The sequence below is a fragment of the Chanodichthys erythropterus genome, chromosome 4, assembly GCF_024489055.1.
Source record: "Chanodichthys erythropterus isolate Z2021 chromosome 4, ASM2448905v1, whole genome shotgun sequence".
Classification (NCBI taxonomy): domain Eukaryota; kingdom Metazoa; phylum Chordata; class Actinopteri; order Cypriniformes; family Xenocyprididae; genus Chanodichthys; species Chanodichthys erythropterus.
The window spans coordinates 298,892-324,055 of NC_090224.1; the positions used below are offsets into that span (position 1 = coordinate 298,892).

Sequence of the window (25,164 nt, forward strand, 5' to 3'; positions counted from 1 at the left end):
ACCACTATGTCCAACTTCATTCAACTTCCGGTTAGTGAGGTCTGATCGCGCTCTGACAACGGAAGTGATGTCTCGCGCTCAATGAAGTATATGGGCGAGACATCCGTTGTCAGAGCACGATCAGACCTCACTAACCGGAAGTTGAACGAAGTTGGACATAGTGGTGTATTAGAGGTAAAAAATTATATAAATACTGTTCGGTTTCTTGCACAAACCGATCGTTTCGTGTCTTAGGACATTAATGTGTCATCACGAGCAGCAGGTTTTAATTTTGATTTGTCTAAGCAAGTTTTATTTACTGTTATAGTTGAAGTTCCCATCTACTGCTATTTTTTGACTGACAGACGGCAGCGGTTGCAGTTAAAAATCATAATTTGCGTTCGACTGAAGAAAAAAAGTCACCTACATCTTGGATGCACTGGGGGTAAGCAGATAAACATCAAATTTTCATTTTTGGGTGAACTATCCGTTTAATGTTCTGTATTCTGATAATTGATCTGATTTCAGCCACTGCAACATATCAACTGCAAATCAAATCAATTACATTTCTCAAGATCTGAGCAGAGGATGATAAAACAACTCCAAAAATAGCTTTACCATCTTCAACTATTACAGACCAGTTTGCCTTTATTTCTTTCATAAATTGTTTCTGAGAATTAACAGAGGTTTAGCTCTAATTAATGTAATTGTTTTTTTATTATTATTGAAATAAATTAGTTTGAAGTCACTATTAAAGTGAAAAGCGTTTGCTACAGTTGAGCACTTGACCCTTGGCTTGTATTATTATTATTTATTATTATTTTTTTTATTTTTTTTTACACCCACTGCAACAGTGTTTCATTAAGAGCACTCATGCTTTGATAAAATAGATCAGCTGAAGTTGTCTGCTTTTACAACATTCCAATGCTTGTTGTACAGTGATTTAAATTTTTTAAATGACTGTTTCAAAGAAAATACAGTAGTAATAATGTTGAGGCCCTACTGAACTTTGAAAATATTTTAACTAAACAAATTTAGCTGTGATAGAAAGTGCACTACGGCATTAACACTGACACAGAACTGAGAATATCTGAAACATCTTTTGTGCAAAAATTTCAATCTGGGCATTTAGAAACACTTAAACACCAACACTCATCATACAAACCTCAACAATGCTGACAAAAATAAATTCATGCCTTAATGCATGCTGGGAGCCATAGATGAGTTTTGATTGGTGCACCCAGAATGCACTGCAGAATGAAAGTTTTTTGATTGTCACCATTGTTGTGATTCATTCGCTGATTATTGATGTCAGTGTGTGTCTGAGTGCTATTGTAGTTCAAAACTTATTGTCTGGCATGTTTTTAAAATTCTTTAAATGGTCAGATTGTCTTGATGCTGCTGGAGAAAATACTGCAATATCACAAAATAAGTAGAACGTTTAGAGACACTAATAACACTAAACCCTAACTATCAATGTAATCAGTGAAGCAAACCACTTTATGATGCATATACCATTAATAAGTAGCAAGGACCACCTTATCTCATCTCTGGCTTTCTTTACAACAACAAACAAGTTTTGTGATCACAGCGTTAAAGCAGCCAAAAAAAAGTTAATTGAAAAATTCAAGGATTAAGTGTACAACTAAAGGAAATGCTATTCACCAAACTAAATTGTTCTTTTCAAAAATAAATAAATGCAAAAATAAGTGAGTGAAGCTGGTAAAGCTGTTTTTGCAGTTGTTTAATCATATTCTACTGAGATCGAGAGATTCAGTTTAATTGTTTGCAGTTGATGTTTCAGTGGCTGACATTAGATCAATTATTATTTGGGGTAGAAATGAATTTAAATATGAAAAAGTTCCATGCCAAACAATCTGAGAGTTGTCATGACAGAAATTAGGTTAAATGAAAATGAGCTGTGGTATTGAAAACTTAAAAAAGTGTTTTACTTTTGTAAAGTTATTCCAACTAAACTTTATAAGTTCAAATAACTAAATTTGTCAAGTTGAAATACTTAAAGGGTTAGTTCGCCCAAAGATGAAAATTATGTCATTAATGACTCACCCTCATGTCGTTCCAAACCTGTAAGACCTCCGTTCATCTTCGGAACACAGTTTAAGATATTTTAGATTTAGTCAGAGAGCTTTCTGTCCCTCCATTGAAAATGTTTGTACGGTAGACTGTTCATGTTCAGAAAGGTAATAAAAACATCATCAAAGTAGTCCATGTGACATCAGTGGGTTAGTTAGAATTTGTTGAAGCATCGAAAATACATTTTGGTCCAAAAATAACAAAAACTACAACTTTATTCAGCATTGTCTTCTCTACCGGAATCCTTTCCATTGAATTGATTCCATTGAACTGATTCCATTGAATCCTTTCATCTGTCGGCATTGGTAATGCACTTTTACGTCGCCGTGGTTGTTTTTGGTGATAATATTGGTTGGTATATAGTTGCATATGTTGTTTTATGTTATGGCATTGAAAAAAGGCATTGAATAAAAATTCTTCAAAAAATTTTATATTTCTGGAAAAAACATGCAGGTTGGGCATGACAATTTTTGGTGCACTAAAATTTTTTACAATATCAATCTTGTTCTTTTTGTCATAGGTAGGAGAGTTTCGAGCTCACGCCGCTGAGTGGACTGCTAACGTGTCCGCAGAGTTTAAGGAGACTCGTCGGCGACTGAGTGTCGACATTTATGACAAATTCCAGCGTGCTGCATCGATCAAGCGCAAACTGTCTGCTGAAATATACCTCAGCCCACCTGTCAATCAGCAGATGACACCAGGGAAACGTGCACATTCAGTTAACCTCGGAGATGAGAGAGAGGCATATTCCTACACATCTGTAAGAAATGGAAGCTTATTCCTCAACGGCCTTATCCCGGATTACACTGACCATCGAGATAACAATAAAATACAAACAAAATGAGCTGGAACTAAAGACATTCGCCGACAAACTGTGGGAGCAAAAATATAGGATGTATAAGGAAGGATAAGACAAAAGGAAAAATGAGAGGACAAAGACTATACATTTCATATAAAGAAAATAGAAAGACACCATTGTGTGGTCAAAGAGCATTGTTCTCCATCGACAGCAATGCAAAAATATCCATGTATTCTGACTAAATAATTTTTGTTAGCAACATTTAAGTTATTTGTAATTTATATGATTATAGTTACAGATTAATATACTCTAGATGTTTCACAAGTGCCCCCCTTTTGTTTGGATAACTCTAAAATGCATGTAAGTCTTTTTTATCATTCTTCTACAGGAAAAGTCTAATATAGACAGCATGACATTTACTGAATGTTAGCATTCTGGCACTGCATGCTGCAGCTGAGCATCTACAATTGAAATGAATGAGAATGCTAACCAGCTCTCTCTCGAGTCTACCACACTCCAAACAATGTCTGCAAAGTCCAGCAAAATGAAGGCACAACATCACTCTTTCCAAAAGAAAAAAAACTTTTGTATTACTCTATCCCAACTGCAGGCATACACTGCAGCAAGGGAGCGAGGAAATTCCTTGACATTATAAGTTGAACATTCCCAACACAGCTTTCTTGCACCATCCATGACCAGATGCACAGAGGCACAGTGGCACAGTTAAAAGGTAAGTGAATGTGATTATAGCAGTCCTGCCCTCAGTCATGTCAATACGATCATATTTATGAGAAAACACCACCACAATGTCATAATTACTAGTGTGAGACTCTTTAAAGGGTAGGTAACAAAGAGTTTCTACCAATCTCATACCTGTAGAGTAGTATTGCATCCTTCATATCTCCGAAAAGTCTTTAGTTTTATCATATTTATAAAAGATAGATACGCTGTACCGAGTCTATCTGAAAAAAGCCTGCGACATCATTATAAATGAAAAGGGAACAAAAACATTTGTGTTGTTTACATTTTATGCACTCGCACACCAATTGCCAACAAAACATGGGCATTTGATGCAGTTTTGCACCCCGCCCGTGATCTGCAAATCCAGCGTCAGACTGGGACTTGTTTACAAAGCATTCATCACCGAAATTTTTCAGAAGGTTTCTAACCTTGTAATGTTGTACATAAAATTACTTTGGTATTCTACAATAGCCCTTACAAAGTCACCTTTGCTGTGGATAGCAATGGATTCTGTTAAAAAATTAAGTAGGGTACAAAATTATAGCATACAAAACACCCATTTTATTGTTGCTGATATATATCCCCAACTCACAGCTGATCCACAGTTAGTGAACGTGTTAAGTCTGTGCTTCTTCAATATGCAGATTAGACAAGCTCAAACCATTGACCTTTTCCAATGCAGACGTGAAGGAGGATATGAGAACAGTAATTGGATTTCATTGGGAGAACATATTCACCTTTCTCAGATGATTCTGCTCCTTATGATTTGTGTTTAATTGGGAACAGGTGCATTCAGTTCATGGGTAATTAATTACTGTTTCCTATGGCAACCCTGACAGGCTCACAGAAGAACCTCCAGTATGTAATCAACTAAAGCTGTTTTGATATTATCAGAGGACACATTTGAAACAAAAAAGATAAAAGTGCATCTTATCTGCCAATATACACTACCAATATTGTGGAATATTATTACTGTTTTTTATTACTGAACTCTTTTCTTTTTGGATTTATTTTAAAGTGTAATAATTTACCTCTGTGATGCAAAGCTGAAGGCTTTTCTGCATCATTACTCTAGTCTTCAGTGTCACGTGATTCTGCTGTGTCACACTGTATTGTATGCATGTCTCCTACAGTCTTATAATCTATGCACTGGAGAGTTGTGAGTTAATGAATGGGTTTTCCACATATTTTCACATTTATCCTGCACATTAAGTCTTTTTATATCAAAATGTTTATTTCAGCCAGTTAGGTGTTCTATGATATACAATGTTCTCAGACAGGGGCCCACAATTGTGAATTTAAGTGGTGGTGTCTTTGTCTAATGCTTTAATATTCAGTTTCTGATTCTCTCTATACAGTGTCGAATGATTCTCCTGCCCTGGACTGAAAGTCACATGCACAATCCTGATTCAAATTGCCTTCCCCAGCCTAACCAATCAGACCTCAAGGTACCACCCTAAATTCCCCATAACATCACAACTTAATGAATGCAACAAATTTGTTTCCATGATCATTCAATTCAATCCAAGTAAACCAAAATATTGTTTTTGTGATGATGCCACATTACAGCTCAGTTTAATGTAACTGTATTATTCTGTTTTAGCAAGCCCTGCAGCCTCTGACATTCAGATCGCTGGGCTGAGACGGAGAGATTGCACAGTTGCCATGGAGATCCGAGACACATTTTAAGCCACCAGCTCCACTGCAAGGACTACTACGGTTGTCAAGCCATGACTGTAAATTTCGTCCTTCTCATACCCATTTGACACTCTTGAGGGAATAAAGAGATACAGACAAATCAGACACAAGATTCTTTATAGATGAAGTGTGTCCTCAGATGAATCAGAGTTCCAAATGTATCACAGGCACTCTAAAAGAGATAGAAATAGATTTTTCTCTTGTAGTTGACTCACAGCTGAAAGCATTCAGGACTAGTGTATTTAAATTAATTTTAATTTTATTCCCTAAAGTCTGTACACTTTCTTGAAGGCAGTTAACTAAAATGCCTTGATCTTGTTGTAAAGGGTGGATTTACCTGGCTGAACAAAATGCTGAGTTCAATATGATTGTAATCTTACAGAGCCATTCTGTTTCATTTCTGCTTTGAGAACAACAAAAAAATAACGGATCTTTAAGCTCAAAGGGAAAAAAAGTATTATCTTATGGCGTGTTCACACTTGGCAGGTTTGGTTCTATTAAAACGAACTCAGCATTTTCAAATATCCAAAGAGTGGCGCTAAAAGTGCATTCATTTTTCTCCACGTCACTCTTGCAATATGATTTATCACATTTAAAAAATAATGTAAGCCTATCTACACTAAACCCAAACGATAGAGTTAACAAAAGCAAATGTGAGATGTTTCTACAATGCTTTTATCTCTTGTTGAGTGTCATGGCTCATGTTTTATGGAAATTTGTGCTTAGCTGAGTGCTTAGCATCGCCAGAGCAATGCTTGATGCTACTCGGGTGAGCTACCAGTTTACTACATTAGAAAAGCCATAGGCCTATGGAGCTGGTTTTGTAATACAAAAGTAAAAACGTTTTAGTTTAGAAATCATGCACTATAGTAAAACTGTTTGAGGTCATAACAGTATTGTGCAAGGATGTGAAAATAAGTCTTTAATAAATGATAATATGCCCCTGTACTCATAATTTGTGTGAAATGTGTATAAAAGTTCCCATTTTACTGCCTCTAGTTTTAATTTCAGCTGGAAACTGCAGTGAATTTTCTGTACAGAAAGAGTATGGAGTTTGGAAAAAATTAAGGTAGAGGTATGTTTTTCCAATGAGCAATTGTTCATTCTTTTGATTACAAATTTACATATCGTTAGCCTCATAGCATAATTGCCCAGATCATATTTCAAATGAATATGCTATGAGACTAACGATATGCTACATGGTGACATAATCCATAAAGCTGCATAATAATTGGTTTCTAAAGGCTTTTGAAAACCTTGTTTCTGTGATGTTGGCTGCATCTAAGTGTGAGATGGTTGTAACTCTGACAGTAATGATAATATGAAAGAAAAATAAGCTAATTATGTTTGAGTACAGGTAACTACCTAATGTGTCTTGAAGGGTCTGTTCAGCTTTTGAACTCCAGAAGATTTGAAGATCACCTGATTTCAGAACTTCATTATAAATTACAAACACAGCTCCAATACTGTCCTTTGGCAAGATGGTGTACAATAAAAACTGATCTCAATGTAAGAACAGTTTCAGTTTGTGCAAACAGTTTGCATCAAATGTGAAGAGCAAAGATTAGAAGAAGGGTCGTCATACTAGCAGATTAATATTATGTGAAACTGAGCTAGAAGCATTTGTTTTTGTTTTTATACAGGCTTTTATTTATTGAATGTGCATTAAGTTTATCTAAAGCACAGAGACTTTGTGATATTTCCCATATGTAAGCATGCAAATGATGCAAATTAGAATTTATATTGCATTTTGTAATTATATTCAGTCTTTTCACCCTGCAAGATAACTTTATGGCAAAGGTCAAATATATTAGGGGAGATATAAGAAAAGTTATAATCATAGTTGACAAATGATCGTATGTTAGTGCACACTCACTGTTTGTATATTGGTGCTCTGCATCTTTCACCAAAATAAGGGGAGTTAAGCTGATAATAGGAGCGATTAATATAGGGCTGCCCCCAACTCAAGATTTTTTTTTTAGTCGACTAGTAGTCGCATCCTGTTTTTTTTCTTTATTTTACAAAACACGTTTTGTTGTTGTTGTGAATGTACACAAATAAAAGTAGTCACAGTTTGGAATGATGTATTACTCTTATCTGTATGACAAAAAATGACAAAGTATTTTAAGTTACAAAAAATGCAAGTTATCATGTCGGCACCTCCATGTTGTGCAGTAAAGCTGCCTTTAGCTGCCTTCCACACTCTGCACAAACTCATATATAATAGCGCTTATATATAATAACATTTATCTAGGTTAACCTTAGAGCGAGCAGCCATGTAAAGTTGCTACTACCTACGTTTTAAATGATTACCATATTTGAGGTCGATGGATGATAGGCGAACGTTTGGATTTCCTGCCCTACATACTGTAATTACCATAAGCACCAGCCTTTAATGTTCTTTTTTTTTCTTTTTCGACTAACCGACTAATAAAATCAGTCTTAGACAACTAAGCCCCTCCTAGTCGATTAACGTTTAGTTGACTATTAGGGGGCAGCCCTAGATTAATGTGTTCTTAACTGCACCAGCCTTTTTCATAGAAACTATAAAACACATACATTGATGTGGCTGTTATATGGCAATAAATCTTTACAGTAAATGGGAATTAGTGGTGCTTTCTTTTGTGAATGAATCATTATCTTCCATGTTTATTGTTTATCATTATTTACATGCACTGACTCCATGCACAAGAATTTTCCTGCTTCCAACTATACCACAAACCAATAACATTCAAGCATTTCATTGTTTATGAGTATAAACCAGTCTTGACCGATTTTACTGAGGCTTCAAGGCTAGAAGTCCTCAGCATTGAACACCAGGATAAAAGAGGCCATGAATGAATTTAATTTAGAAAATGTTGGATTTACATCAGACTCTTTGACATTTTTCACATTTTTTCAGCTATTTTTTCACATTTTTTAACCAATCACATGCTTTTTGAGAATTTTTTACTCTCACTTAGAACAAAACTGAACATCTTCTCAAAGATGTGCAAGAGTCACTGTGGCACTGATATATGACAACACAATGAATACAGTATTAGATTATCAATCTCGATATAAATCTGCCTTATCAGCCTACCCAAAAAATTGCTTTATTTTAAAACACTCAGCCATTTTAGACAGTATAGCTTTCTGTAAAGCTGCCCTGAAACAATGTATTTCGTGAAAAGCGCTATACAAATGAATTTGAATGGACTTGGATCATTTTGAAGCTTACAGATTACCAACATTATTCCTTAAAGGTATGAGCACAGTAAGAAGTTCAGCAGAAATATATATATATATATATATATATATATATATATATATATATATATATATATATCAGGTTGCAAAAAATAGAAAGTAAAAATCTCAACATCCTGCCAAGTACGTAATATTAATATATTAACATTTCATTCTTTCAGTACATTAAAAATAAAAGTAAAGTAAATAAAGTAACTAAAATAGTATTTAATCATACATTCACATTGTTATTTATTAACAAACTAATAAGTCTAAACAAGAATAAGACATGGTCTTACATGTGCATGTTTTTTTGTTGTTGTTTTTGTTTTTCTCACATTCAATTGAAAAATAAGAAGATAAATGTTCTTTTTAAATGTTAATTTTCTAATGTTTCTAGAGTGAAACTTCTAGAATTTGGACCCTTATAAATTGCTGGTCTTCCAATCATCACATCTGAAATCATTTAAGAATAAAACTGCTATGTTCAAAATAGTAAAAAAAAAAAAAAAAAAAAAAAAAAAAAGCAGGAGATTTGAACTTTGGCAGGCTGAAAAATTATAATGAATTTCCAGTAGAGGAAATCATTTTTACTTTTTACTTACTGTCTGTGAAAAACACTATTACTAAAGTTCAATCATACTGTATGCCAAAAGTCATAAAATTACTGTTCTTATCAACATATGCAGATTAGAATATTAAACCTTGGGAACATTTTTGAGCAAATAACTATCTTGTAAATATCTTGTGGATGTTTTACTATACATGAGAGCACAGTCAGAGACCTCAAGACTTAGTTGATGTTCAGAAATCACAATCCCAGCCTGAAAACTCCTCCTCTGCTTGAGTCTTATCATAGGGGAAGCGGTCAAAGTTTATATAGCAGGGACCCTGAAAACCAAAAACCCACACAGACACAATCAGTCAAACAGACTCTGTTACTTTGCAGCTTGTGTTGTAGATACATCTGAGTTTCATCCTGAAACAGTTTTAAAAAATCATCTGCAACTTGATGTTTTGCAAGACAATTCAGTTTCCACCAAAGCAAAATGCATTGCCATTGAGGCAATGTAAGAGCCCAGATATCAGAATTTATTACTGGTAGTATATTATTTAGAGCTGTATATTTAGAGCTTTGTACTAAAGAGAAACTTTACTACTTTTTTTTACATTGTGTCAGATGGTGTGTAAAGAATATGATTTAAGTTCAAAACTTGACCTTTCTTATGAGCCGAACAGTCGGTGCTTCCAGTTGCCCCATTCTTAATTTATACCAGTTAATGCTGTTAAACCACCTGAGAAATAATTGAGGGAAAATTTAGAATTAATAACAATAAAAATTGCTACACAACAGCCTATCATTCTGTGTTATTATTTATACACATCAAAATTACTAAACTCAATACATCTAAATTGTAATTGTGGGATATAATATTTATATTTTCTGAAATATCTATATTTATTGAAAATATTTATCTGAACTAAGAACAATACAAGTTCATAAAGGTCACCTGTGATGTCTGACGTCTTTGATTCCATTTTTCGTATTGCCCAAACGCTGTCCAGGACGTGGCCTGCAAAACATTTAAACAACACATAATCTGAAAATTAACAATATAAGTACCTAAAAAAATATTTTGAAAAATGGATAAAAAGACATTTTATTACTTTATTAAACTGTGCCAAAATAAATTCACCATGTGTAAAAAGAAGCCAGAGCTTTCATTATAGTTCCGGTAATTACCTGCACAATTTACTGATGACAGATTTGGCACCTTCCCCCATAAATGAAGGGAAATTGAGCACACCATCCAAAATCTTGGCATAAATCTTCTGAGGGTCTGAACTGGAGAAGGGTGGGCTTTAGGACAAATAAAACTGTATTATTACAAATCATTAAATTTGCCCTAAACAAGAGAAAGTCTTATTTAAACACAATTAAAAGGAAATAATTTATTCATTACCACCAACAAGATCTTATGTGCCCTGATTTAAAGATTTGCATGAAAAAAGTGCAAACTTGATAGCATATTTCTGTATGAGCTGATCGAATAAGGGCAAGCTCAAACTACAGGACTGTAAGACTACCTGAATTGCTGTGATTGTCTCATCATAGCAGCGTACACACTACACAACACAATGCTGACGAGGAGCACAAACTACATTTGGTCAAGAGGCATTCCTGAACAACAGCAGAAAAAAAGTTTTCTCTCATGGATTCACTCAATAAATTTATGCAATTGATTGCAAGATTTTTCTGTTTATACCATCTGCACTATGATTGGCTGGATTAGTTCCAGCTTGTCATTTCGTTGCACACATTACAAGATCATGTGGCGATAATATCAAACAGGTTTGAAAATATTGCAGTGTCTGTGACTGCTGCAGACTGGCTCAGATCACGTTGCTGACCTGCTCATTGTTACGATCCCTGCCAGTGTTTCCTTTGTCTGTAGTTTTGGACTATTATTTTGAAGTTAAGTTCTGTGTTATCTCCATTGTTGCTTTGTTCACCTCATGTTTCCCGGCTACTCTGTTCCCTTGTTTGTTGCCATAGACACTCATATAACCACACCAATCTCCCTGTTTTGTTTCCATAGTGATTTATTAGTTCATTATTGGCTCTACTCTGTATTTATTGCCCTGCTTTTCTTTTGGCTGTGGTCAGTCATTAATTGTATTCCTGTTTCAGACCTTGTTCCAGTCATGGTTCTTATGTGGTCTAGATTTTCGTGTTCACTCTGGATCTTTGTTTGCTATAATTCTGGCACGATGTGTTTATTTTTCTTGTGGATTATTGTTATTAAATCTTACTGCATGTGGATCCGCTTCCCAGCCGCTTCCTTTGCCTGCCTGAATGCCCAACCTTTACACTCATACTTAAGGCTGATTTAAAGTCTTTGCACACCGAGTCTAAAATTCGTGTCCGAAATTTTCGCAAGTTAAAAAATAAATACGACCTCACGTTGTGTCAATCACGTTTAACCACTGCCTCTGAAAATTTTGTTTGTCATAAAAAATTTTAGATCGGGTTCAGTTTTCTGCATTTTTCGCATTCGAGTTTTGACAATCAGAACCTCCGTACAAGCAAATGCCAAAATCCAGAATGGTGTCTGACAAGTTGATCCACTTCGTCTCGCAGCACAAAGCACTGTTTGACAAAGTGCAGAATACAAAGAGATGGAATAGAATTATTTCAGAACTCTCTTCTCTATGCAATCTCAGGATTGGATGAACCCAATATTTTCTCTTTCTTGTTCTCTATTTCAGAAGAGAGAGGACAACAAAATTATCCTCACTGCTTGAAGACTCCATTTTGTATTGTTTTGCACATTTTTTCAGTGTGCAAGGTTTCTGTGCGTGGCAAATTTTCAGGATGACGAATACAAAAAAAAACATAGCTTTAAAGACCTACTCCTTAGCCTCTGTGCTGCAGGCTATTTGTACTTCTGCATTGTTGTCTGCATCGACATGCAACATGCAGACTGCTAGTAGGCAGCGTCACGGTCATGTTGCGTATCAAGGCAAAAGCCGAAGATGAAGCAGCTTGCCATGTACGTTGTCAGAGAAGCTTCAGCAGTGATGGTGAAAAAATGGGCAATGACTTTTTGGCAGTTTGACAGTGCATGTCCCCTGAAACAGAGTGGTTTTTTTTTTCATTCCTATGGAAGTTGAAAAAATTGATGTGTTGTTACATTTTTGGAGAGGTGCACATCAGGCTACGCCATAGGCTACGCATGCTAAACAAAGCCTATGCCATACACTCGACGTAGAAGTATAAATCAGCCTTTAAAGACCATCAGCGACCGCAATGAGTTCTGATTTGGCCACTATCCTGGGGTTTTGTTGCAGACCTTGGAAATCTGTCTGCGACAACAAAATCCAGCCAAAAGTCATGTAGTGTGAGCCTGCCTTAAAGTGGTCTACAAAGAATTTTATCCTTCAAATGTGCACAGCACTGCATCATTTTCTGCAGATTTGATAAATATAAAATTCTGAGGAGTTCTTCCATTCACATGCAAAATATGGGCATTGTTAATGGAAATTTTCTCATGCAAAATTATTTACTTTGCAAGAGCAAATTAATATGTTTGAAAGGCAATTTATTTGTGACATTGTGACAAATGAGACTTAAAACACCTAACTCACTAATTAAAATTTGAACAATTTGTATAACAAACCCCTCACCCCCTTGAACGTCTTTGATGAAACAACCATTTAAGGCAGGTTTACACTGTGTTCGGACACTCGAGAGGTTGGGAGCCATTTCACACGAGTCAGTTAACATGATTATCGTGTCAAAGCAGCTGGTACACAGCACTGCATGGTGAGCCAGCGGCAATCGCATGAGCTTTAGTGCTAAAGGCAGAGACTGGATATTTAAATGCTGCTGCTAGAGTTTCGGATAGAAAAAAGAAATGGCCACCGGTCCCCACAATGTAAATTAATTAATAAAAATACTAAATGATGTTTTTGTGAGAAAATAAAGGTGTGCACAGTTTCCTGTGATGGTTAGGTTTAGGGTTAGGGGTAGGGTAGGGGGATAGAAAGTATGTTTTGTACAGTATAAAATGCATTGCGGCCTATGGAAAGTCCCCACAATTCACAAAAACAAACATGTGTGTGTGTGTGTGTGTGTGTGTGTGTGTGTGTGTGTGTGTGTGTGTGTGTGTGTGTGTGTGTGTGTGTGTGTGTGTGTGTGTGTGTGTGTGTGTGTGTGTGCTTTTGTTTATATTACATTGTGGGGACCAAATGTCCCCATGATGTAATATAAACCTGAGTTCACCTACATCGTGGGGACCAGCCAGCGGTCCCCACAATGTAAATGGGTTTATAAATCATATAGAATGAGTTTTTGTGAAAAAGTAAAAGTTTGCACAGTTTCCTGTGAGGGTTAGGTTTAGGGGTAGGGGCAGGGTAGGGGGATAGAATGTACAGTTTGTTCAGTGTAAAATGCATTGAAGTCTATGGAAAGTCCCCACAATTCACAAAAACAAACATGTGTGTGTGTGTGTGTGTGTGTGTTAGTGCCAGTGTATGTGTCATGTGCATGCTGTAAGGTTGCAGCAAGTTGCGACCATTGGAGCATCAACAATTTCTGTGAGATTTCTCCCTATAGAGAAAAAAATGCCTGCGAGCTGATTCAACAGCAAAAAAACGTACTGTGTATGCACCGGCTTTACTGTTGTATCATGCAGAAAACAATATATGAGAAAAATGTATTACCTGCCCACAAGTAGCTCATAGATTAGAACACCAAGTGACCAGAAGTCAGCAGCAAAGTCATGGCCTTGGTTCTGAATGATCTCTGGAGATATATACTCAGGAGTACCACAAAATGAATATGTCTTTTCACCCCGAGAAAGCTCTTTTGCAAAACCAAAATCAACCTGAAATCAAAAGAATACAAGAGCAGGAAAAAAAGAACAGCAAGAAAGAGAAAGGGTATATCAGCTATAACATATTCATAAATTAATGTATTAAAAAAACATTTATTGATTTGGACTTTACTGTACTTAACAAGAGATGTTTTTTTCTGACAGTGTTTGTCACCTATTAAAAGAATATTCACTCTCAACTTTCACTCTTTTGTTTAATTTGTATAAAGTAACAATAAAATAATTATATGAAAAGTGTTGCTTTTACAGGTTTCTTAAGACCGCTCTTGACATTCAGTTTTGGAGGATGGACAGTTTTTGGCATTTCGATACAATATTCTTTCCACCTTTGTCACCTTAAAAGTGCACTAAGCAGGATTTTCGGGAATAATTAAATATAGTATAGACTCTCAATAATTGCTTATGGTCATTGATTATTAAAAAATACTTATTTGTTTTTAATGACAAACCACACTTTTGATCAAGTATAAAAATGGAAAAATGCAATAGATCAATCCTAGTATTTCTCTTGGCTTTTTTCACCATAACAGCTGTATCTTACAAACACTGAGTTACAACAGCCAGAGAAACACTAATGTTAAAAGTCAAGGTCAAGAGCCCAACTAAAGCAAACACTTTCCACCATGATGGTGACATCAAACTTTATTATTTTCAACAGTATCTCCAGTTTAATAAATACAAATAAATGTATGGACTGTTGTTGCAACTTTGAGTAAAAAATGCTTGATAAAATTTAAGGCAGTTTCTACATAATGTGAACAAGATTTTTAACATGACTGAACTCAATTTCTCAATTTGTAAAAACGTACTTGCTAAATTTAAGGCAATCGGTTTCCTTAAGTTTTTTAAGTAAACCCAACAGTTTAATTAAGCTTTCTAAGTAAACTCAACTAATTACATTTTACAGTGTAGGCATTGTAATTATTTTATGTTTTTTTCAAACATTTGCTTGGTATCTTACTATGGGAAATGCCTCAGGCATGACGATCCTAGAAGCACCAATTACACCACGTCTGTCAGCTGACAATATCCTAATATATATGTGTGTATGTATATGTGTGTATGTATATATATATATATATATATATATATATATATATATATATATATATATATATAATATATATATATATATTGCTGCTAGAGGTCCCCACTTCATTCTTCATTCTCCAGCCAATGTGGGCAGAGGTGAACCCAAGACAGCCAGAGCCATAAGGCCTTGTTTGCAGCTGCAGCAGCTAAATATCACCCAGCTAACCCTCAAGGAGGCAAGAAGAGGCCGGCAACCTAACCAGTGGTCTATTTCAAAAGAGGGGCTACAGCACTAACAGAGTCTCTGTAGTGCCCCTCTCTATAATGCAAAAGTCTTGTTTTCCCCCTGCAGCAAAGAAGTGTTGGGGTTTGAGTCAAGTTCAGTGTTCAGAGGAAAACAGTTCTCAGGTTGGAGTTTTGGTGCCAGTTCACCCAGTGCTCCACATGTTGTTTCTCCCCTCTCCAACTGTGGAGATATGCAAGAGAGAGCAGGAGGGTTGGCAAATTCAACAGTGTGTGAAAAAAATAAAAATGTTCCCTGTGTATCCAAGTAGTGGGCCAAGGGCATAGAAGTGTATGAAAATAAAAACAAAAATATCCAATTCAGAGCTGTAATGCTCCATCAGTGAGCGAGAGCTGCAGCTGGCTGCAGTTGACGTGCATGCGCACTAAACCATTGGGTTTTATCCACAATAAAACTGGCTTATCGTCTGCAGTATGCTGTAAAACCACCACTTTTAAACAGTGTGTTAATGTCAGCAGCAGATGGGGGGGTCAGCTCAGATTTTAGAGGAAGAAATAACCTTTTTATTGAGCAAAAGAGCAATTTGCATTGTGCCACTGGTGGACAGCCATCACGGCTTTTACTCCCGGTATTTTGTCATTCTTTGTCTCCATCCCATACTGTATTTACTGAACCTAAACAAACACTTCAGAAAATACAAGTTCAAAATGTTGACATTGAAAATGTTATCACATTTTTATCAGTCGATCTGAAAGATGTATATTTTCACATAAGCATCTGCCCAGCACACAAAAAAATCCTCAGGTTTGCTTAACAGGGCACAGCCTATGAATTTTTGATAGTTCCTTTCAGGCTTTCATTAGCCCCAAGATTGTTTTGAAGCAGCTCTGACTCCGCTGGGAATATGCTGTTTGCTCCGTCATGGCAGCAGGTGGAGACATATACAAAAATGCTTGAATCTCATTTAAAGAACTTTCAAAATAAACTACACGAAAAGCTGCTATCCACACAAGAGATAATCTATCTGGGTCTCAGACTGAACTCAGACCTGTATCAATTCTTTCTGTCAGAGGAGTGCATCAGGTCAATTCACGGCTATTTATCCCTTTTTAATCCCTTTATCCACTTTTTCTCTTCAGCTTCACAGTTTAGCATGAAAACTGATTGTGTTGGGCATGAGGCATTTTCATTCATTACAGGCAACACATATCCCGAGAATAATGAATGTGGGGGTGGATCTCCTGTCCAGAGGGAACCCTCTGTATGGAGAATGGACTTTCCACTCTCAGGTAGTGAGCCAGTTGCGGGAGAGATTTGGCCGAGCTACTTTAGATCTCATCACTTTGCACAAAATAACTCATTGCCCTCTATTCTTCTCTCTGGCAAGAGATGGTGCGCCTATTAGTGTGGATGCTCCAGGCCAAACACACTGCTTTATGTACAGTAAAAAGAGTAAGGAATGCAGTCACTTAGTCATACACTGTAAAACCCGATAAGTTACGGTAACTCAAACCATTTAATGAAACCGATTGCCCTAAACCATTTTAGTATAAACCAAAACCAAGTATGTGTACTGTAAACTCATATACATTAAATTCACTTATATTTTAGTGTTGGCTTAGTCAATCATTTGAGTAAACTCAACTTCAAGGTTTTAAGTTTATTCCACTCATTCGGTTTGAATTCAGGTAACAAATCTAATTAAGTCTAAACAACTAAATAGCTACTTAAATGGTTTGAGGAAACCGATTGCCTTAAATGGTTTAAGTTCATCAATCGAACTTCCGGCTTCAGGCTGAATCGGATTCAGAGTTGATAGCCATGCTTGCCCGGGCCACCACGGGCATCATGCTCGAGTGGACAGAAACCGATCTTCTGCCTCCTCCACTATCACTACCCTCGATGGTGGGGCTGTCAAGGGTTTCGTGGACATTCCACAGGTGGAGCGTGCGATTGCACTTGTGCCCGCAGTCTGCTGCCACCTGGCAGAATCATCCGTGCCTCCCGTCCAAGGCGAGTAAGACGAAAGCAGCTCTGGCTGCTAAGGCTTACTCTGTCGCTGGACAGGCGGCCTCCGCCCTGCACGCTATGGCCATCTTGCTGGTTCATCAGGCGAAAACTCTCAAGGAGCTGCACGAGGGTAGTTCTGAGCCAGGGCTACTGCAAAAACTGAGCACTGCGACTGACCTTGCCCTCTGGGCAACGGAAGTCACGGCGCAGGCCCTGGGTGAGACGATGTCCACCCTGGTGGTCCAGGAACAACATCTCTGGTTGGACCTGGCTAAAATGAAGGACACTGACAAAGTTCGCTTTCTCGACACCCCCATTTCCCAGGCCGGCCTCTTCGGTGACACTGTCGAGGACTTCGCTCAGCAGTTCTCGGCAGTGCAAAAGCAGATGGAGGACATTAAACACATCTTGCCCAATATGCTCCTCGCCGAGGGTGTCCCCCTGCAGCTGCACAGGCTCCCGGGAGATCGGAACCTTCCCATCCTCCCCGAGCCACCCACAGGAAGGCGACGCAACCCGCCCAGGCCGCTAAGCCCTCAAAAAAGAAGTCTACCAAATGGTCCTGAGATGGGTGGCCCAGAGATGGAGGGGACTGCTCTGTCCCAGCAGATGGTGAAGGCACCGCTCCTTCCCCCGGAGAGGGCCGGGTGGAGAATCCAGTGTTTCGTTTCCCTCATTCTGGCCCAGTCGCGAGAACAGTTGTGTGAACACAGGGACTTGGTGCTCAGTCACCTCAGCCAACATGACGGCACGTCTCACCAACGTTCTCACAGAAAACAGCGGTTCCACTGAAACCATTTCAGAGGCTCCTAGGGCATATGGCATCCGCAGCCACGGTCACGCCGCTCGGATTGCTTCATATGAGGCCGCTTCAGCACTGGCTTCACAACCAAGTCCCGAGGTGGGAATGATGCCATGGCACATTCAGTTGTCGCCATACATTCAGCCCGTGGTCGGACCTTGCTTTTCTACGGGCCGGAGTGCCCCTAGTACAAGTGTCCAGGTAGGTTGTTGTCACAACAGATGCCTCCACCACCAGCTGGGGTGCCATATGCAGTGGCCAGGCTGTGTCGGGCTCCTGGACAGGACCCCAACGCCACTGGCATATCAACTGCCTCGAGTTGCTAGCAGTACTCCTTGCCCTGCGCCGGTTTCAACCGTTGCTGCACTACAAGCATGTACTGGTCCGGGCGGACAACACATCGACCTTAGCGTACATCAAACACCAGGGTGGTCTACCCGCCATCTCCTCCTTTGGAGTCAGCGTCGACTCAGGTCGCTGTGCGCCATTTATATCCTTGGTGAGTGCAATCTTGCAGCCAACGCGCTCTCACGACAGCTCACGCTCACGGGAGAATGGAGACTCCACCCCCAGGTGGTCCAGCTGATCTGGAGCCTATTCGGGGACACACAGGTAGACCTGTTTGCCTCCCAGAAATCTGCTCACTGCCAGTTGTTTTACAGATTGACAAGTGCATAACTAAAACACTGCATAGTCTTCACTGTATGAATAAAAAAAAAAAACTGATTCTTATTAAAGATACAAGTAATTCAATCAAGAGCAGTGAGTGATTTTCTCTTTGTCTTTTGTAGTTTAAGTAACATTAATGATACAGACAGCAGTTTATTATGCTGCTGTCCCTTTAAGATCAAATACATGGATCCAATTGACTGACACACATCCGGTTTTCACCCAACTGTTTATGTTAATTTAAGACATAACTAACTACGTTTACATGAATACTCCACATGATGGGTATTTTGACATTATTGTGCATCTGTCTGACCATTCAAGTGCGATAAGACACAAAACAGAACTGAACTCATGATGACATGCTCTCTGAGAGAGGCGGCTTTCTGTGTGCACACTTCAGGTGTGTGTCAGTCTGCACACACGAATGGAGTTCTCTTCCACAGCATATTGCATTTAGAACTTTATTAAACATCATACACATTCCAAATTCGTGATTCTGTCTAATGCCTGTGTGACAAGCAGGGCGGGTGAGAGCTGTGAGGGAATGGCGCGAGGCCGGTTACGCGAGTGTTAACGATCTTCACCGGCCTAGCACCGTTCCCTCACAGCTCTCGCCTGCCCTGCTCGTCACAGCCTGCTAAAGACTGTGCAATTTTGGCAATACTATAAGATCATTACAAATCAAACAGTTCGACATGGATCTAATAAACTTGGGCACGACATGTACAAAGACTGTACGATGATGATACATATTAAATCGTAGGCAATAATGCAAGTTAGTATAGAAGAATAAAACGTCATCAGCATGCGCTAGTGGTAAACAAATACAGCCAGATGAATCACACACTGGCAATTGTGGTTTTTATGCGTGCTAAAAAAAAATCAGGGAGTGAAATAGGAGAATTTGGATGTGGTCATGTATGTACATATATGTATGTACACATGTATGTACATATATGTACTTATTGTGTACATATATGTACACAATAAGTACATTGTATCAAATGATTATTTTAAAAGTACATAGTAGTTAAGGCCACTTAATATAAAGTGGGACCAAGAGGCCAAATTGCCATGCAAATTTTGCAAATGGAGCTTGCCACAGATTGGCATTTACCACATGTACTTCAGACACGATCACACTGGAGGCGTTCCCCATAGTTTCAACACTATGACGCATTGTCTCGTTCCACTTCTCAAGGAGCCATGGTCACAGTCGTAACCTGGGACTTTTCTTGAGTCAGTTGGGCTGCATGTGCAGCTGATATCATACTTGTTGCTCACATATTATTGTAGCCTAGTTTGTGCTGAAAATAGTGTAATGAGACTTGTCATTAATATGTTTATAAACAACTGAAAAAAGCACAAGTGTCAGGGCATGTCAAAACTATTCCAGGCCCCCAAATCAGCCTTAGACTCCAGAGGGTTAATGTGTCATGCAGCTTCTGTGTTTCTGTCTGATTTTGTTGTGTTCAAATCGACTTGAAAGTATGGTGTGTGATTCTTAGTTGTTCCACAAATTCGTTTCCTCATAAAATCTTTAAGCTAATAAGGTTAAGCGTATTTGGCTTGCTGTCCGCTGTGGAGGGGCTCGAGGAAGCAGCTTCAACTCGAGCTTGGATATACCCCCCAGGGACTACTAGTGCATGGTAGGAGTACGATAGATGAGATGCCTAATTTATGTGGTGGAGTTGGGGAGGTGGAGGGATATCGAAACAAATGATGCCAGAGCAGGGTGAGTAGCTGCTTATATGCTCTAGATGTAATTGAAAAATTAGGGTTCCCTCCTCTTGATATTATGTTTGAGTTTCACTAATTGAAAGATTAGATGGGTTCACTCCTCCCGAAATTACGTTGTGAACTTCACTTCAGCCCAGTTTTTCTCTGTAACTATTTACAATTTTGGCAAGTGTATGATGCCTGGTGTTTTAAAATCTGCTCTGATTTTAAAAGTCATGTAGGGTATTCCAGCTTTTAGTGGACTAATAGGGGACCATATGCTTTTAGGTACATTTATTATGTTTCAAAGACATTTTCAAATTTGTCACCTATAGCAACTCAAAAAGGAGTTATCGTTCTCTATGACGGAGATGGGAAAAATTCAAAGAGACAACTTGCACTAACATGCACACTCCACAAATTTGGCATGTAAAGAAGCAAGAAAAAGTTTATCACCAAACTTCTCAATGAATTCAGATGCCATGTGTAATGTTTTTAAATCCAACCTAGATGGCAAATTTTAAAATATATAATGTTAAAATATCTCAAATAACTCTTCATCTTTTTTTTAAGGTAATGAGGATCTATAACAGCTTGGCAGCATGACCCAGTGAAAAAAAAAAGTACACTTCTATAATGTATTTAAAGAACTTAAGAACATCTAAGTGTATTCAACTGTGCTATTTAAGAAGTACTAAAGTACTTCTTTAGTACTAAGTACTAAAGAAGAATTTTTAGTATATAAAGTACAAAATTAGTGCACAAAAATAGAGCACTTTAAGTACATTATAGAAATGTACTTTTTTTCACCTGGGGAGAACTGATAAAAATGTATCTTTCAGTGGGCATTTTGAATTGTCAGTGACAAATTTATCACAATTGTATTAGCAGCTTATTAATGTAAATGCCTGTGATTTCTCTATTTGTGGAAAGTGGAAAAACAGATAATTTATTTTACCAATTTCACATATCCTTTGGAGTCCAGCATGAGGTTTTCTGGTTTCAGATCTCGATACAGGATCCCTTTGTTATGGAGGTATGCAAAGGCTTCAACCACACATGCTGTTATAAACACAGCTATATTCTCCTCAAAGCGTCCTCTGCAACATGACAACACATGCGCCCACATTCACACATTCAAACAGCACTAATTAGGAATTGTGATATTAGTTTTATATAAAAGGTATACCATATTCAAGCAAAATGAGCAAGAAAGATTATTCTAAGTTGTTGTGGTTATTCACCAGAGGCCTGTTGTATGAAGCTAGTTGAACAAACTCTGAGTTTCAGAGTAGGTTTAGAGTTGACAAAGCCATCCAAATCCAACCTGGTTTAGATCAGGTTCAACGGGCTCACAATGCTCAGTATAAACATTCTCTGTCAACTCAGGTTTGATCCAGAGTTTGCGATTAACTCTAAAGCACATGTACCTGAAAGTGTGACATGTGTGACAAACAGCCAATCACATGGAACATGGAGAGCGGCAGTTTGATTCATTTCTCACGGGAGAGTCGGCGCAATTCATGTTGCGTTCATGTACAATTTTTACCTTGGAAACTCCAATTTATGATAATTCCGAGAGCATGTTAAGGCAGTATAAAACCTTCGCTGGAGGAGATTAGCCGTGTAGTGTAAGTTGCCATGGCGATGAACACCGCTAAAAACCAATCTACCTTCTAGAGCAACTGAAACCAGCTTTTTGCAACAGGCCACTGGGTGTTACTATGTGTTATCTAAGATGTTCTGAGTGATTGTTTAATGCATTATGTGGTTGCTGCAGTGCTCCTGCTAGTTTATATGTAATACAGGAATAGAACAACAATAGACTTAATAGGGATGCTCTCCTCAAACATCACTAACTCATGAATATCTTACGCTTCTTTTAGCTTGGTCCAGATTTCCCCACCAGGGCAAAACTCCATTATCATATAGATGTAGCGAGAATCTTTGAAGGCAACATGCAGCCTGAACAAGAGGAGAAAAGTCAGACAGAAGATTATATGTGAACAACCATCTAATGGTTTGAACAAAAGATATGATAATAGGTGAGGTAGGTAGCAGCACTAACCTAACAATGAAGTCACATCGGATTGCCTGAAGAATTTTCTTTTCTAGAACAATGTGTCCTTCCTGCTTCTTTGCAACAACATGCTGTTTACTGATCTTCTTCATAGCAAAGTACTTTCTGTGCTGCAAGGTAGTCACCTGGTAAACAAACAAGCAAATATATTAGTTTTTGAGAAGGTCAAATCAGAACAACATTACTATAGTATGGATGGACAAAACAGCTTTTTGAATTCTGAACTTGCTCTGACAAGACATTCTGACATTCTGTACAGACAAAAAATAAAAAGGACTCTTCTCTCATACCAGCTCCACTTTTCCAAATCCCCCAACACCAAGAGTGACAGGTTCTCCTTGATAACTTCCCTCCTGGTACAGTACAGGGATGAGATCTTTCAGCATTAGAGATGTTTCAGGCCTGGAGACAGCAATACACATACTATATAATTCAACAGAAATGACTACATTATATATAATTCATGTTCTAACTTATTTAAAAGACTTTATTTAGCATTAGACAGGCAGAATACAATAATTCTTGCTGTCTGCTTATAGGAAAAACTAGATTCATACAAACTCAGATTGATGAAGGGTTTTAACAAGATGTCATATATTGAAATGCTATGTATAAATATTATACATTCATGAAATATTAACAGTAAAGAAATACATTAATCCTGTACATTGAATAAAGAAAATTATTTTTCCTAATAGTTTGGATTTGATATGGAGTATACACTATGATTCAAATGTTTAGGATCAGTAGGATTTTTTTTTATGTTTTTGAAAGCAAATTCTTATATTTACCACGGGTGCATTTCTTTGATCAAAAACCATCAAAAGTAATATTTTAAAATAGTACAAATAATAATATCAATATCAAATAATAATAAAATCATGCTGATTTGCTGCTCAAGAAATATTTTTTATAATCATCACACTTGAAAATGGTTTTGCTGGAAACCTGTCACATCTGGAAACCATGATACAATGTCTTTTATCATATTTCTTAGATAAAAAAGTGACAGTAAAGACATAATGTTGGTGCTCTTCAAATTTTCTCTTTATCAATGTAATGCGTCCTTTCTGAAAAATTAATAAATAAATCCCAAACTTTTGAACAGTAGTGTATATGAAACAAGATGATTGTGACTGTAATATAGTCTTATAGTCATATTTGTTCTCTGTCCTATTTGAATGAACTGTTTTATTGACAAAATATCTTACCCAGATTGTTCTGGCTTTTCATCACCTTCCAGTGAATCAGCACTACAAAAACAATTTGTGATCAAGAACTATTTTTCAGAATGAAAATAATCAAAACAACTGTTGCAAAACACTAGAAAAAACAATAAACTCTTAACAATTTAAAACCTGAAGCTAGCTGGAGAACAGAATGCACAATCATAGTTGACAATGAGCCACCTGTAAGCTGTTAAGGAATAGCACAAAATGTTGCTACCATCTGTCAAATATATCACACTTGCCAGTTAGATAGTGATGAAATGCTCACTGCTTGTGAATCATTTTGTGCAAAAATTGGTTTATGGACAAAATAATTTGTATACCCATCATTAGCAAATTCAGGTTGCAATCAAACACATGAAGCAGATTTGCAGACTGTTTGTGATTTGTCAGCCAATCACAGTGTTGTGCCTTTTTTACTTCATTTATTTTGTGTTAGCAAATTATATTTGGTTTAATTTATCTTGGTACTATCATTATTTTAGACCAGCACAGAACCAGAACAAAAGGAGAATCTGTATTGCAGTAAAGTGAACACTGGCTCCACTCCACAATCAAAAAGGACTTTCTGATGGCCTTTCCTCTTGATTACAGGTAGAGAGAAAAAAAATACACTGCACATTACAAGTGACTAAGCTGAAGATATCTTTACAAATATAGAAGTCACAAAGCAGGAAAACTCACTCGTCGTGGAGCTCAAGGCTTTCAAAAGGAATGGTCTCCTCAAAAATTCTGTGAGAAATTAAGGACAAATGTTAATTTTTCAAACAAATCCTAAATCAAAGGAATTATGTGACTACACTTGTACAAATGAAGTGAAATAATATTGTCGTGAGCATAACCTAATATTGCTGAGTTCAACATGTTCCTGGAACAACATTCAAATCAATTCAAATTCCCTCTGATTTTTGGGATAACTTATGGGTAGGAATAGGGTTAGGGTTAGGGATAGGAATAGGGTTAAAGGGTTAGTTCACCCAAAAATGAAAATTCTGTCATTTATTACTTATTCTCATGCCGTTCCACACCTGTAAGACCTTTGTTGATCTTCAGAACACAAATTAAGATATTTTTGTTTAAATCCGATAGCTCCGTGAGGTTTCCATAGGGAGCAATGGACACTTCCTCTCTCAAGGTCCATAAAGGTACTAAAAACATATTTAAAACGGTTCATGTGAGTACAGTGGTTCAATATTAATATTATAAAGCGATGAGAATATTTTTGGAGCGCCAAAAAAAACAAAATAACTACTTATTTAGTGATGGCCGATTTCAAAACAATGCTTCATGAAGCATTGGAGCGTAAATGAATCAGTGTGTCGAATTATGATTCAGATTACGTGTCAAACTGCCAACGGCTGAAATCACGTGACTTTGGCACTCTGAACAGCAGATTCGATACACTGATTCATCTGTGCTCCGATGCTTCCTGAAGCAA

The 25,164-nt window shown here is 37.4% G+C and overlaps 2 protein-coding genes across 3 annotated transcripts in view; one reads left to right on the forward strand and one right to left on the reverse strand.

Annotated features, from left to right (window-relative positions):
* Positions 1 to 2,917, forward strand: part of kcnk2b (potassium channel, subfamily K, member 2b) — a 69,715-nt gene extending 66,798 nt beyond the window's left edge. The window contains exon 6 of the mRNA XM_067382933.1: positions 2,594 to 2,917. Coding sequence (XP_067239034.1) covers positions 2,594 to 2,917 — 324 coding nt within the window. The remainder of the gene's footprint in view (positions 1 to 2,593) is intronic.
* A 5,030-nt stretch (positions 2,918 to 7,947) lies between these two features.
* Positions 7,948 to 25,164, reverse strand: part of prkg3 (protein kinase cGMP-dependent 3) — a 39,441-nt gene continuing 22,224 nt past the window's right edge. For both annotated transcript variants that reach the window (XM_067383544.1, XM_067383545.1), the window contains 11 exons: positions 24,411 to 24,458; positions 23,709 to 23,750; positions 22,788 to 22,899; positions 22,486 to 22,622; positions 22,293 to 22,382; positions 21,376 to 21,517; positions 13,766 to 13,929; positions 10,284 to 10,400; positions 10,051 to 10,113; positions 9,759 to 9,834; positions 7,948 to 9,430 (listed from right to left, as the gene is read on the reverse strand). In XM_067383544.1, the coding sequence (XP_067239645.1) occupies positions 9,344 to 9,430; positions 9,759 to 9,834; positions 10,051 to 10,113; positions 10,284 to 10,400; positions 13,766 to 13,929; positions 21,376 to 21,517; positions 22,293 to 22,382; positions 22,486 to 22,622; positions 22,788 to 22,899; positions 23,709 to 23,750; positions 24,411 to 24,458 (1,078 nt within the window). In that variant the 3' untranslated portion in view covers positions 7,948 to 9,343. The remainder of the gene's footprint in view (positions 9,431 to 9,758; positions 9,835 to 10,050; positions 10,114 to 10,283; positions 10,401 to 13,765; positions 13,930 to 21,375; positions 21,518 to 22,292; positions 22,383 to 22,485; positions 22,623 to 22,787; positions 22,900 to 23,708; positions 23,751 to 24,410; positions 24,459 to 25,164) is intronic.